This window comes from Struthio camelus, chromosome 5, assembly GCF_040807025.1.
Source record: "Struthio camelus isolate bStrCam1 chromosome 5, bStrCam1.hap1, whole genome shotgun sequence".
In the NCBI taxonomy this organism is placed as follows: Eukaryota; Metazoa; Chordata; class Aves; order Struthioniformes; family Struthionidae; genus Struthio; species Struthio camelus.
The window spans coordinates 26,654,416-26,667,624 of record NC_090946.1 but is presented as its reverse complement, the minus strand read 5'-3'; the positions used below and the strand labels follow the sequence as shown (position 1 = coordinate 26,667,624).

Genomic DNA, 13,209 nt, shown 5'->3' with positions numbered 1-13,209 from the left:
CAATATTAACATATGTAGCGGGGAACATCTTCCAAGAAAAAGCAGCATACTTTCTGTACGTGACCTACATTTCTTTCCCCGTCTTCACCTTTTTATCCTTGATTACAGTTGAAATCCACAGGAAGTGGAAAGAAGTTGAGACTAGCAAAAGACATTGGAGAAACCCCCGCTCCTTGTATCAATTGCACAGATGTGGCACCTCTGAGAGCACATTTTTCCTAGGAGAGGATTAAGTGCCTTTCTGGTTGTCTTGTTGTGAGGGAATTCCTGTCCCTGCCCTGGTGATAGTGAGGCTGCTATAGGCCTGGCAGCCCGTTTTTGGAAGTGGTAGCTGTTTCACTGCACAGATGAAGGTGAGAGAGCTGCTGAAGCAGCGCTGCTGAGTTTGACACCTGTGGAGGTTGCCAGGAAGGCAGCTGTGCCTGCAGTGCAGCAGAGAGAGGCTCCACTCCTGCGTCGCGTGGGGGAGGCTGTCTCGCTGCCGGTCTGTGTGTTCAACTCAAATGGTCACCAGCAAACGGAGAGAGCTCGTTGTCCCTTGGCACTTGTGTATGTTTTACTTATTATAAATTAAAAAATTAGAAATTGACAGAATAATTGAAATTAAGCAGTTTTGGGGTTGTACAGATAGGGCATCAGGCATTTGAGTTACACATTGTTTTAAAAACTTTAAATGGGATTTTCATGATAGTTCTAAACTTCTTGGTCTCAATTTTTTGGAATTGTGGCTATGACATTAAGAAATATAAACTGTGAAAACTTCTAAAGAGATCGTGCAAGCCGAGTGCTTGGATCTCCCTGCTCCTGGGATTGCTCATTTGTAAAATGAGCAGCCCTCGAAGGGATGATTTATATTCACTCAATTAACAACGATAGTGGCTTAAGATGCTACCACCTCCAACCTGTTTGTTATCAGCTATCTGCTGGAGAGACTTCTCTGTACCTGCACATCGGTGTTTTGGTATCCGAGCTTAAAATCCTGTGGAAAGCCCCCATATAACTCTAAAGCTTATTCTTGTGCCAGTGCTAGGTTCTGGTAGATAGGCAAAAGAGATAGCTTGAAATGGAGGAGGGGATACTGTTTAAATTGCTGCAATATGCGAAAGCCAACTGTCTGGCTCATAAAACATTGATCCTAAAAGCGTTGCTGGATAGATAATGGTAATCCCTTTTTTTGGTTACATTTTTCACTTAAATTTTTTTCTATTATTTATTGTAAAGTCCAAACTATGTTTTTATTTTTGTGTAAAAGAAAACTTTGTGCAGACACTTTTTTCTATTGAAAATCAGTTTTGTTTAAACAGAGCACTCTAGTTTCTGGTAGTTTGGGGACAAAATATTTTTCCTGGTTGTGGAAAATAAAGTAATAATAGCTTGTGTGTGTTGCTTTCGAGAGCCTCTGAGAAAAGGCCTTGGGCGGGGGGTGTTTTCATTTTTTAGTGACCAGCTCTTGTGGCTATTGCACATTGTAGGTATATGGATGTTAGGAGGCAAAAAGTTGGCTATTGGTAAAGAGTAGTGTATTCTAATACTGTAGGTCAGAATTTTGCTTTTGGAAGGCCAATATCTAATTTGGGAAGAGTTGAAACCTAAACAAACGTAACAGTCGGCCATAATCAAGTTTTACCAATTCCGTGCAGCTAGTACCAGTAAAATTTTGATATGCTACATAGCTGTTTTAGAAATGCTTTATCAAATATTTGTCTTTAATTGGTGGCATATCTCATATTCTCTGACCCATAAAATCTGCATTCCTTGTGCTATTTTTCCAATTGTACAACTCTTAAGTAATAAAGAAAGATACATTCTAGTAAACACTGAAGTGGCTCACATAACTTGTATGCTCATAAGTGTCATAATGCGTGGGCATAATATTCCTGGACCATTTAACAGCAGAAGTAAATTGTGTAGCCCTTTGGGAAGGGGGTTCCCTTTTTCCACTGGTGTAGCAGGGATTCTTTTTTTGGTTATTTCCCTGTCTCATCCAATATCAGTCATGCCTGACCTTTAATCACCCATCTCTCCTGCTGAAACAGAAGAGAAGGAATTCTTCTTTTCCAGAAGAACACTTAATGCTTGTGAGAAGAGAACAAAAATACATTTCTGGATTTAATAATTGCTTTGTTTTTAAGGTGGTGATGCAGCCCTAGCATAGTGCTGTCTGTTACTGGGTGATTTGAGGTAAGGTGGTAAATGGCCTCTCTCAGTAGTACTTCTCTTTTTTAAATAGACTCTTCTTTTATGTGTGTATGTTTGTAATTGCATATGTGACAAGGTGAATTGCTGGTTTTTAAAGGTGCTTTCAGAATTGCTTTTCCTTATGGCTGACTATTTTAGACTAGTATTAAATCCAGATTGCCTATGTAATGACTCAATTTAATGTTTGGATTTCCAGTGCACTTTAGATAGGCTGTAGTTACTTTTATATAGATAGCATTGTGTTATTAAACTTTAGCCTTTACAATAGTTAATACAAACAGTCAGTTATTTTTATTCGTAATTTTTTACTTACAAATCATTAAAGCAAAAACATTTGGAAATGGAGATTCTGTCTTCAATGGGCTGAAGATTGTGAAAAGATATAGAATGTCTTCCCATGTATAACGGGAAGATGTCTTGGCCTATCATACAATACAACTCCTGAATATCCTCTTTATGAGCTTCAGTGTTATGTGTTACTAATCCAGATGATCTGTGAGTAATGAAGTGGAAGTCAGGACAACAGAAATCTTCTGTTATTGAAGATACTTTCAAGTTGAGTTGATTGGATCTTAAACATTGCAGATATCTTATGTTGTGACTCAGAAGCAGCAAAAAAGTACTTCTCTCCTACCCCTACAGCACCTGAGAAGTTCTGGAGAAGTTCCTCTGGAGTTCTTACTAAGAAGTTCTGGGTTTCCTGTGTTAATGAACCAGACTCTGGTAGCTGTGGCATCTGATATTCAGCTGAGGTTCTCAAGTTTTGTTTTAACCATTTTGTGGAGGAAATTGAATCTTGAGGACTTTTTTTTTTTTTTATTCAGTTACAGTTGAATTTGTTTTGGCACAAAACAAATTCAATTTCCTCCATCTGAGATTCAGCCCCTTGGAAATACTGAGGGCTTCTGAAGATAAAGCTGAATCTGCAGCCTCCTCTTTTATGGAAAGAGGAAAGGGGGAAGGAAATGAGAAAGAAATTGAGGTGAAGGTGATTGTTAGTCCCTTCCAAAGTCTTGTATAACAAGTCTTCTCCTTTTCTGTCATTATTGTTCTCCTTTAAACGTCATGTTTTGGAAACATTATCAGGAACCTTACGAAACTGAGCTTTCAGGTTTGTTGCGACTCCAGGTACGTTGCTGAAGATGTGAGCATATTCTGGAAACTGTACTATATTGTACTGATCATTTTCTTCTAGGACTTATTTTTGCTAAATCCTTTTAGATAAGTTAGCTTTTTGACAGTCTTCCCGTTGATACATAACACTTATCGCATGCTTAGCTCTACGGATGTATCAGTTCCTCGTTGAGACATCCATAAGCATGTTAAACAGATACTTATCTGTCCTGAGAGGAGCTCTGTTGTTGGGGTCCTCCAGCTTCTATTTGGCTTGTGATCTTGTTTGCTCCCTGGGAGTGGGAAGGCAGGACAAATGGGAACAGATGTGTTGGGGCATCCACAGAATGGTCATGCTGCTCACTTCCTCAGCTGAAATTATCCAGTAACTTAGAGGGTGGATCATGATGAGGACTACCTGATAGATGACTGCAGCAGATCCTTTATAGGAAATGTGCCTTCAAATCAATCAGAAACTGCATCAATAGGCAGTAGCTTGTCATTCAAAGCAAAGAGAGCGCCACATCTCTGCTTGTCTTCCTGTCAGATGTCTTCCCACATGAGTTTGGGAGAGACTGTTGTTTCTGAGAGTTCTCTCCCGAGTAGAGAAATGACTTATTTTGTAGGCAGAAAATCTTTTCTGTCTGATCTAGGGAAAAGTATATCATAATTTTTTCTGTTACAGATCTTTGGCTTTTATGCCATAAAGCAGACAGGACTATAGTTTCAAATATCAGCAGCATAAATGTACAATTCGATCTCTGTCTGCTTATATTGAAATACAGCTTTTATGGGCCTGAAAAATTGACAGGCATTTTCATTGGCCATTACTTTTTTCAGGGAGATTTGCCTACCAGCTAGTTTTCTCACTGGAAGTAACCTAACCTGTGTGAAGAATAACATGCGACTATGATATCTCAAGAGGAGGGGCAGAAGTTGGATAATAACTGGGTCCTCTTGCTTAGTGCCTAATGCATATGGGATGGAGTTCTCATGGTGAACTTCATGTTGGTTTGACTTGGTCTTCTCCTTTTGTTAAATGTTTTCAGTTGTTGGTAGATGTAAAGGGGTGACACAGCCTTGGTTTGCACAGTATTTGATAAAGATATGTAGCTGTTATCATCCTACCAGTTCTCAAGTAAAGAGTATGTACTATAGTTTAAACTTCACATATGGAGAAGATAACTTTCGCTTTTTGAATGCTGTATCTGGTCAGATGCAGAATGTTGATACTTATGGTAGAAGATTGAAAAAGCTATTGATAGTATTTTTCTGTAGAGAAAGAAACAAAAGAAGACTTGCAGCAGTAGAATGACAGCATTCATATTCTGACTGCAGAATATTGAATAATTTTTTTTTTTAAACCTTGAGTTACTTAAGAGCTTTCATTCAGTAATGGACGTAAAAGGAAAAATTGCCGGTTGTGTAACAAATGAGAACTGAAGGATTAAACGGTGGTTAGAGGATATTTTTGTTTGGTGTTTTTAGCTTTTTTGGTGTTTTATGAGCTTTTCTTTACTCCTTGACAAAATGTGGTAACATCAATTCAACGCTTTTTCAGGTTTACATTGTCTCTCTGTTACTTATCATTCTCATTAAACCAAAGTGTGAAGAAATATATAAAGAATGTTACAGATTGTGTATGGATTGATTTTGACAGATCTTGCTATTTTAGAAAGCAAAAAAAAAAAGGCTTGTTTAATTTCTGTTTAGGACTCAGATTTGCAAAGTGCTGGATGAATCTCATGTGAAGGCTTTGCATTCATTTCTCAGTACAGCCTGTCACTTCAAAGGTGAAACAAGACAATTTACTGGAGATGTCACAGATTGGGTAATGATGACTTCATTGGTTAGGATGACATCGTAGAAACGGAATGCCTGATTTTGCAAACCACATAATCTAGTTCTTAATTCTAAACATATATTGAAACTATTCTAATTCAGCAAAATACATTCTCTTTCCTAACTTGTTTTTAAAAAATGTCTGACTAGAGCAGAGAAGGAAAAGACACCAAAACACAGTCAAATGGTATCTTCCACCATTTGGTGAAGCATGTAGATTATCAGCAATTAGGCAGCACCAGTCCTTTAGGACTCAGGTCCTACAATGACATATCAGCACCTATGGTGTAAATAACAAAATTGTTACTTTTATACGTTCCAGTTATGCTGCAAGGTTCTCTTCTTGGATTAACACCCTTGGTAGACTCTGCTGCCTCATGGCCTGCCTGCTACTTCTCCTCTGTAATGCAGCATCTTGCTTGTTAGGCCTGGTGACCCTGTAGGGATGTTTTCACCGTAAGGTCATTTGGAACAGCTTTATACAGGCCGATCGGGGTTCCTCCTTGTCTGCTTACCTCTTTTTGCTGTATATTGTCCTGTATCTGCTTACCTTTATCTGCTTTTATCCAAAATGGTAGTGTCCAAATCAGCTCATCTTAGGTCCTAGGATTTTATTTTATTTTTTTTGTTTAAGCTGTTTCAAGCTTAGAGTTCTGTCCTGGCTTGCATCCTGGAACTGCTTCCCTAAAATAGCTTGTTTCTGGATTCTTAATTTGTTCTTACATCTCAACAAAAGAAAAGTAAACAGCCATTCTTCATCATGGTCAAATATAGCTCTTAAATACAGGAATAAAAGGCAAGATCTGCAATTTTTGGTGTGAAGATGCCACACCGAACATATTAAGTAGCTCAATTCCAGCATGTTCATGTTGAATGAACATAGGAACCTGAAGGAGCTAGTCTAATCATCTGCTTTGGCCTGTGCATGTGGATGATGGGTGGTATAGCACAAGGGCAGCACAAGAAAGAAACTTAGCTTTAAATAGGTGAAGTGTGAACCATTTTCCTCTCTTGCGTTGTATAGTGTTCTGCTGCTGGCTCCTGTTTATACAAGATTATCCCCTTCAGAACAGCTGGGTTGGTTGGTGGTTGGAACTAGTGCTTACTTTATAACTGTGTATTTCAAGATCTGCCCCCTGTTTACACTTCCATGCCATTAGACTGGGGTTAGTCCTGCAGGCATGGAGGAGGTTGGTGTCCTCTGTCTGCAGTATCCATGGGTAGTGCAGTTTGATGGCTGGGAATGGCTCTGCATTGTGCCTCTACTCAGCTGTGTAAGGGGGCACAGCTTGGCACAGGAGCAAATGCCAGTACTGAGTTTGATCTATTATCTTGTGGCAGGGGGAAAGAAAAACTTAAATATAACTCTTGATTTAATTATAATCTTTAAATTAGTAAGAATGTAAGGTTTCCCAAGCTATGATTTTAGAAGAACTGTAATCGTTTTAGGTAAACAAAGCCTAGGAGCATTATGGTATTGAATGTAAAATAAACTAGCATTTGAAATGAAGTGTTGTACATCTGGACGTATCAAATAAGGAGTTAATTTCCTAATTTGTTTTGGATTTTATCCCCGACTCTTCTTCCTCCCTCCCCCTAATATTCATCCCTGTTACATTTTCTTCCTTTTGTGCCTACAATTGCATACATTATTAGAACTGGCAAGATGTACACCTCCAGATACATCCTACAGGAACCCAGCCAATACTGACTCTATTCCCGTGTTAGACTGCATGCCAAGTCAGTGAAGTCTGGCTGTCAAAATCCACTTCCTTTCTGTAGTGCTTCTAAACCCCACTTTTCACATAGTATTTCAACACAAGATCACTGATGATAACCTCAAGAATTGTCCCAGGCTTAACAAGGTATCTTTTAGTATGTTAAGCCATTCTAGTAAAAAATAGCATTGTCTATAAAGCTTGTCTTATGTTCTTCTGTCAGATGAAACAACTTGAGAGCTTTATAATCTGTCACATTGTACTCTTTACTTTTTTTTTTTAAACTTTCTCTGAATGCTTATGTCGTTTGAATGCAAAAAAAGTCACAAATTTTACTAAAGATAAATGCATTTAATGCTGTGATTTATTGCAACAAGATCTCTCCTCTTCCTTTTGGGGAAGAGAGTACTCATTTTACTTTCTTATTTATTTATTTATTTATTTTTTTTACAGGTATCAAGCAACAGCATATCAATGTTGCTCCTTCTACGGAATCTTTTCCTAATTGGAGATCTATACTGTCACCAACACGGCCTTCTGCCGAATCTAAGACTTCCTCAGTAGTTGACATTTCTGTGGGACAGACTTTAGAGAATGCAAACTTGCTTCAGATGATAAGAACAACATTGACTGGCACGCGTACCAGAACTATGGATCAAACTAATCTTTCACCCAGTCTTTATCAAGGCAGTGGAAATAGTGCATCCCAGGAACCTGCTGAAGTTTCAGCTGAATCACCTCTGAGGTCATCATCTCAAGATGCAGATGAACTGGCTGCTGTATCAGGTTTGCCTCGACTCAGTATGTTTGCCACATTGTCCACTACACCATCAATGACACGTTCAAGTACAGCTGTGCCACTTCAGCTAATACCATTAGAAACACCTTCCATTTCAAAAGAAAGCATGTCAGAATCAGACATTCTTGCATCTGTTCCATCACCATCATTCTCTTCATTGATAATCCAGTCACCTCATACCATTAACTTTCCTAAATCAACTGTACTGCCCATCAAAGTGCCTTTGTCTGCAGATCCTGAAAGTTCCTTCAACACAGATTCAACCAACATTCAGGTTAGTGAAAGCAGAAATAGTCCTCTGAGCGTTGTCACTGTAGTAAATTCCAGTATGATGAATCACACGTTATCTAGAAAGGGCCCCAGTTTTTTTATGGGTACCATGTCTTTTGATCTCCTTGGATCAACAACAATGCATTTCACTAAAGTAATGGAAAAAGAGTCTCCTTCAGAAAGGACCTCTTTATCTGTGTACTCGGATACTCCTATGTCAATAATATTGTATCAGTCTTCTACCCCAGTAACTTCCAGAAGTGCATCATGGTTTCCTAATGAAAGTGTGTATAACATGTCTCCTACTGGAGGAAAACCCAATAATCAACCATTTAAGGTGCTGTTGACTGACGGAACAAATGATACACCTCCTTCTCAGTCATCACCAATTTTTCAGAATAAAGCGGAAATTGCTACATCATTCTTTCATCACGGGAGTCCTGCACATAAAATATCCAAAATGAGTCATCCTCAGCTTTCCACAGCACTGACTAATTGCACTACAAGCTCTGTTAGAGCAGCATTCTTATCATCAGCTTCTGAGAGCCCAGTTACGGACTCCAGCTCAAGAGAGAACAGGCCTTCCCTCTTGTTGCCAGAATCGTTTATTCCAGATGCAAGTAATACTGACAGTGCAGTACTGCGAATACTAGCACTTAGAAGAAAATCTGTTTCACTTCTGAGAAACACAACACGCTCCTCTTCAACAAGCACTGTATCTGCCTTGCAAACTGAGACGATTCGGACTTTTGCTACGACATCACACATGAACGATACAAGTGCAACAGCAGTCTATGAGGATACTTTGCCAATCCCTTTGGTAACTGTTTCCTTGCATCACTCAGTGTTAACTATGAATCAGACTTTTGCAAAAGACCTGACTGATGGAGCTTATGAAGCAAATAGCATGCGATTGCCAGCTGCTTCTGGACATACTCTCGTGACTTCTGGTGGCTCTCCCATGACTAGAACAGCTCGACCGTCTTTCACGAGAAGGATGACAGCAAAAACGTCCACCATCGTTAATGCTAATAGCGTTCTGCCTTATGGATCTCTTTCCAAAGTTTCTCCAGCTGTCCAGGCCAGTAAACTCGCAAGAGGATCAATGATAATAGGCAGCGTTTTGGAAGCAGAAATGACTAGCCCTGATCTAGCTCCAGTGTTGTTAATTACTTCCACTGCAGGCCTTTCAAAATCTGAACTTGCTATCACAAATACCTCTGCTACTAATATCTCTGTGACTGCACATCTTCCATCTGCTAGCGCAGGAAGTTCAGGCATAACTGAAAATGAAGAAAGCAATATGAGAGTACCTGCTGTTTTAACTCCACTTACAGAACATTCACCTCTGTCAGCTTTAGATCAGTCTAATTATACCTCCGGTCATACTTCACGTTCAATTGATACAAAGCAGTTAACCTCTGTTGTGCCTTCAGAATGGCGTACATTGCCATTATCTGTTTCCAGGACAAAAATGAAAGACAGCCACCTCTCGCATTTTTCTCGTATTTCACGTGCTGTCTCTGAAAGCAATTTAGAACCTAGATACTCTCCTGAAATCACAGCTTCAGCTTCTATATGGACCAATACAGAGTTACTCTCTTCAGGTAATGTTAGTCTTTCTTCAGTAAAAACTTCAGACAAAATGCTAGTAAGAGAGAAGTACTTGGAGGAACTTCCATTAGAAACTGAGTACCCTACATCATATTTAAAAGTTTCAGATCTGCAAAAGAAAACAATTTTAAATAAGCAATCACTTTTCTCTGCTACTTCAACAAACTATCTGTCTGTACTGTCTGGTCAAAATGGTTCAAATTCGGCTTTAACTGGAACAAAGTCTAATAGCTTCTCAGAATTTGGTATACGTGCATTTACATTGAAAACATCTCCTGTTCAGTATTCATCTCTTGCTACTACTATGGTGTTACCTGCTGCCCTACAAAGAAATCATGGAAATACAACTGAAAACTTTACTAATTTCTTCACTGATGGGAACATAAATGTCAAAATGGGGTTTAAAGCACAACTCCATCCTCATGTGCCTCCTGTTAATGATACAGCTGTTTCTCCTAGCACTCTGGAATCACAAACAAGTAATGCTGGAAAAGTCACTTTACTAACAAAAACCTTAAACACAACACCAACCCTGGCTTTTGAATTCACTGACAACCTGACTCTTTCAGCCAACTCTGAAGTCAGTTCAGACAAGAGCTTACTGCAAACCAAGTCCCCCTTTCCAGTGACTAGGTATTCTAGCTCAGCTCGCACACCTAGTTCTTTTACAGAAGAAGATATCAGTTCTGGAAATTTGCCAAAATTTGCAGACAACTATTTAGAGTCATCTGGTTATTTGATTACACTTGCTAAAAATCCAGCTCCACTTAGTACGCAGAAATGGCACACAAATGTTACAAGGCATAGTGTAGTTCCCATTAATATATCTAACAAAGCTACGAGGGCCATCCCATTACAAACGCCCACCACCAGTGCTCTGCAGTCAGTCATCATAACTTCTGTCCATGCATCACCAACACATCTAACTTCTACTTCTTTGTCAACAACCAACTTTACCCATTCTGTCATTACAGTGTTATCTGGAGTGTCTTCTGGTGCAATACCTACAGTAGGAACTTCAGAAGCAAAACAAATAACAAGAAAATCATCTCCAACTTCACCAGTGCCAGCTTCTCCCTTCTTTTCTCTAGGCACTGAAAACACAGCTTTGCCATCTGTGATGGCTTTAAGCACACCAGTACTGACGCTAACAAAAAATAACACTACTGCAAAATTGGCATCAATTCTAAGCTCAGTAGGAACACATACAGATTTTCCTTTTGCAACAAGAAACACAACTGCATCACCCGTGGAGATGACAGCTGTACTTATAACGCCTAAAAGTAGCACGGTCACAACTTCCACACTTGCATCCACAGTACACGCACAGAGGCAGATAAAAACAGCAGTAACTGACACCCAGAAATTCCCAAGCTCAGAAATCACCAAAACGTCAACCCCGTATCCGCTGACAATTACAGCAGCTTTGACATCTATTACAGCATCAGCGAAAACAACTAGGCTTCCCCCTACTCCAGTGGAAAGCACTTCTGCTCTTCCTGAAACAGCAGCAGCACCTTTGGCGGGTGTGACAGCAGCTCCTCCTCTGGAATGCCACCTCTCCAGGAACCAGATGCTTAAAACAGGTATGGCCGCTTACTGAAGGTCCTGAATGGACCTTGCTTCTGTATGAGGGGCAACTATTGAGGTGTTGGAAACATACTGGTGTCAAATAACGTAAGGGCATTGGTGATTAATCTAGGGGTAAGCTATGGCACTAATGAACCATATAGATAAAGGCAAGGTTTGTGATATAGGGGTGCTGCATTAGCTTTACTTGTAGTTTAGATTTTACAGTGAACATGCCAAATAACATAATGAAATTGCATGCTCTGAAGCGCAGATAATCGCTATAGGAATTTAACAGAACCACTGACGCAGAGGTAAAACAACACGGAATACGATGCAGTAATAAGTCTGTGTCACTGAGGTAGGCGGTATGGCAACCTACCTCAGATCTTTGAACTGCTTACATATGCACATCAAATTCTATGATTAAAGGTTCATTTAAAATAATATTTAGTATTTAAAATTGTGCGTTTCAAAATGGGCAGATTTTGATCTTTCTAGCTGAACGATACTACTAGATGTGGCTCATAACTGTGGTCTTTCACAGACAGCTTTTCCTTAACTTTATGAACTCTAAACTAGAGGGATCTCGAGAGATTTCCTTACCCCTAATGTCTAAGGAGTCCTTATGGTAGAACAGTGCAGCACCAGAAGATGCATGTATCTTGGAGCTTTTGGCAAAGAGAAAAGCTAAATTAAAGGGTTTGTGACTGGGGACAATGAAATAAGCAGTTTTTGGATGTAACGTGTTTTTAGTGGCTAGTAAACATCTTCAGCAGGAGCATAGTGAGCGCAACAACTATTTCTAAAGGTAAAAGCCTGGGGTAAAAGCCAAGCACCTAGCTTGTACGTAGTATATGGTTGAAAGTACTTCAGTGCGGATACAAAACTCATTCTGCAAATTATGTGAGAAAAAGAAAAAGCTAGTGATAACTCTCTAGTTTTTTCCTAGAACAGTAAAGTTAAGAAACAAAGTATACGGACACTTCCAAATTGAAAATAATTGTAGAGGTGGAATAACACATTTCCTTGTTTCTTTAACTCTGGTTGTGAACGTCTGAAGTACTTTTTCTTTTTGTAGGCCTGCCTGTGTGCACCAGCTCAATCAATCACCTGGGAATGCTGCACTAGTGTATCTGCAGGCAATCAAATGACATTGTACCTCACTCGGAAAAGCAGCATGGCACGAACTTACTCTTATTACAAAAGAAACTGCAATTGTTAGACCTCACTCTGGAAACAAAGGGTTATTGTCATCAGAAGAGTAGTGAGTTCTGGGCCACGGCTTAGCCCCTGTAGTTTTTACTTGCATTGTAGCTGCTGCAAATCCTGGCTGCTTCTGTGATGTCTGCTGAACTAGCCTAATCAAAATAAAATGATAGAAAAAGGCAAATAGTATGTTACGGTTTCAAACTATCATGTAACTTTTTGTTGTTACCTAGTTCTGCTTCTGAACACAAGAAGGCTACTGATCAGCAATTCTTTCAAGGAGAGTGTGACAAAAGGACTGAACCAAGTGTTGAGACAAGCTTTCAACCAAAACGTTAGTGCTCAGGTAAGCATGCTTGGTTTACCTGCCTGATCACACTGAAACAGCTCTCGCACCAAGAGAAAATAATAAATTATTACATTAAGAATCGGTGGCCTTTGTGTGGGTGGCAGCAACATTATTGTGAGCTGTAGGCATGGAAACACTTATTTCTGTGTGGGCTGTCCTTCCTTTTTTTACCGAGTAGCACCTGGTTTCAGTATGCCTCCTATCTGCATTTACACCTAATTCTATCTTACTGTCCCAAAACATAAACAAATGAAAATACATGTTGCTTGTAGGCCTTATGAAACTGAGTGATTTGGCTTTGTCAAAGCCAAGTGGCAGGTATCCTTGGGGAGAGGTAGATACTAAAAGGACTGTGGCTGACTAGCTAGTGTTACGTATTCCAGTGATGACCGATGGGTCTCTGAGCTCGCCCCGGCCTGAGATTCACTTTTGTCCCGGTATTCTATGGCTGCAGTTTCCGATGATGTTAGCCAGTTCAGGAATTGTAGGTTCCTGAGAGTCTCAGAAGCTGCAATAAAAATTGTGAG

General features: G+C 39.6%; 1 protein-coding gene across 6 annotated transcripts in view; it reads left to right on the top strand.

Annotated features, from left to right (window-relative positions):
• KIAA1549L (KIAA1549 like) overlaps positions 1-13,209 on the top strand; it is a 131,877-nt gene that overhangs the window by 51,442 nt on the left and 67,226 nt on the right. For 5 of the 6 annotated variants that reach the window (XR_011141400.1, XR_011141401.1, XR_011141402.1 and 2 more), the window contains exons 2-4: positions 7,326-7,658; positions 10,530-11,141; positions 12,567-12,679. Coding sequence is in view for 3 of the 6 variants with exons in the window: in XM_068945207.1 (XP_068801308.1) it covers positions 7,326-7,658; positions 10,530-11,141; positions 12,567-12,679 (1,058 nt within the window). In the remaining 3 variants the exon portion in view is untranslated. The remainder of the gene's footprint in view (positions 1-7,325; positions 7,659-10,529; positions 11,142-12,566; positions 12,680-13,209) is intronic. The other variant, XM_068945209.1, reaches the window with a different exon arrangement.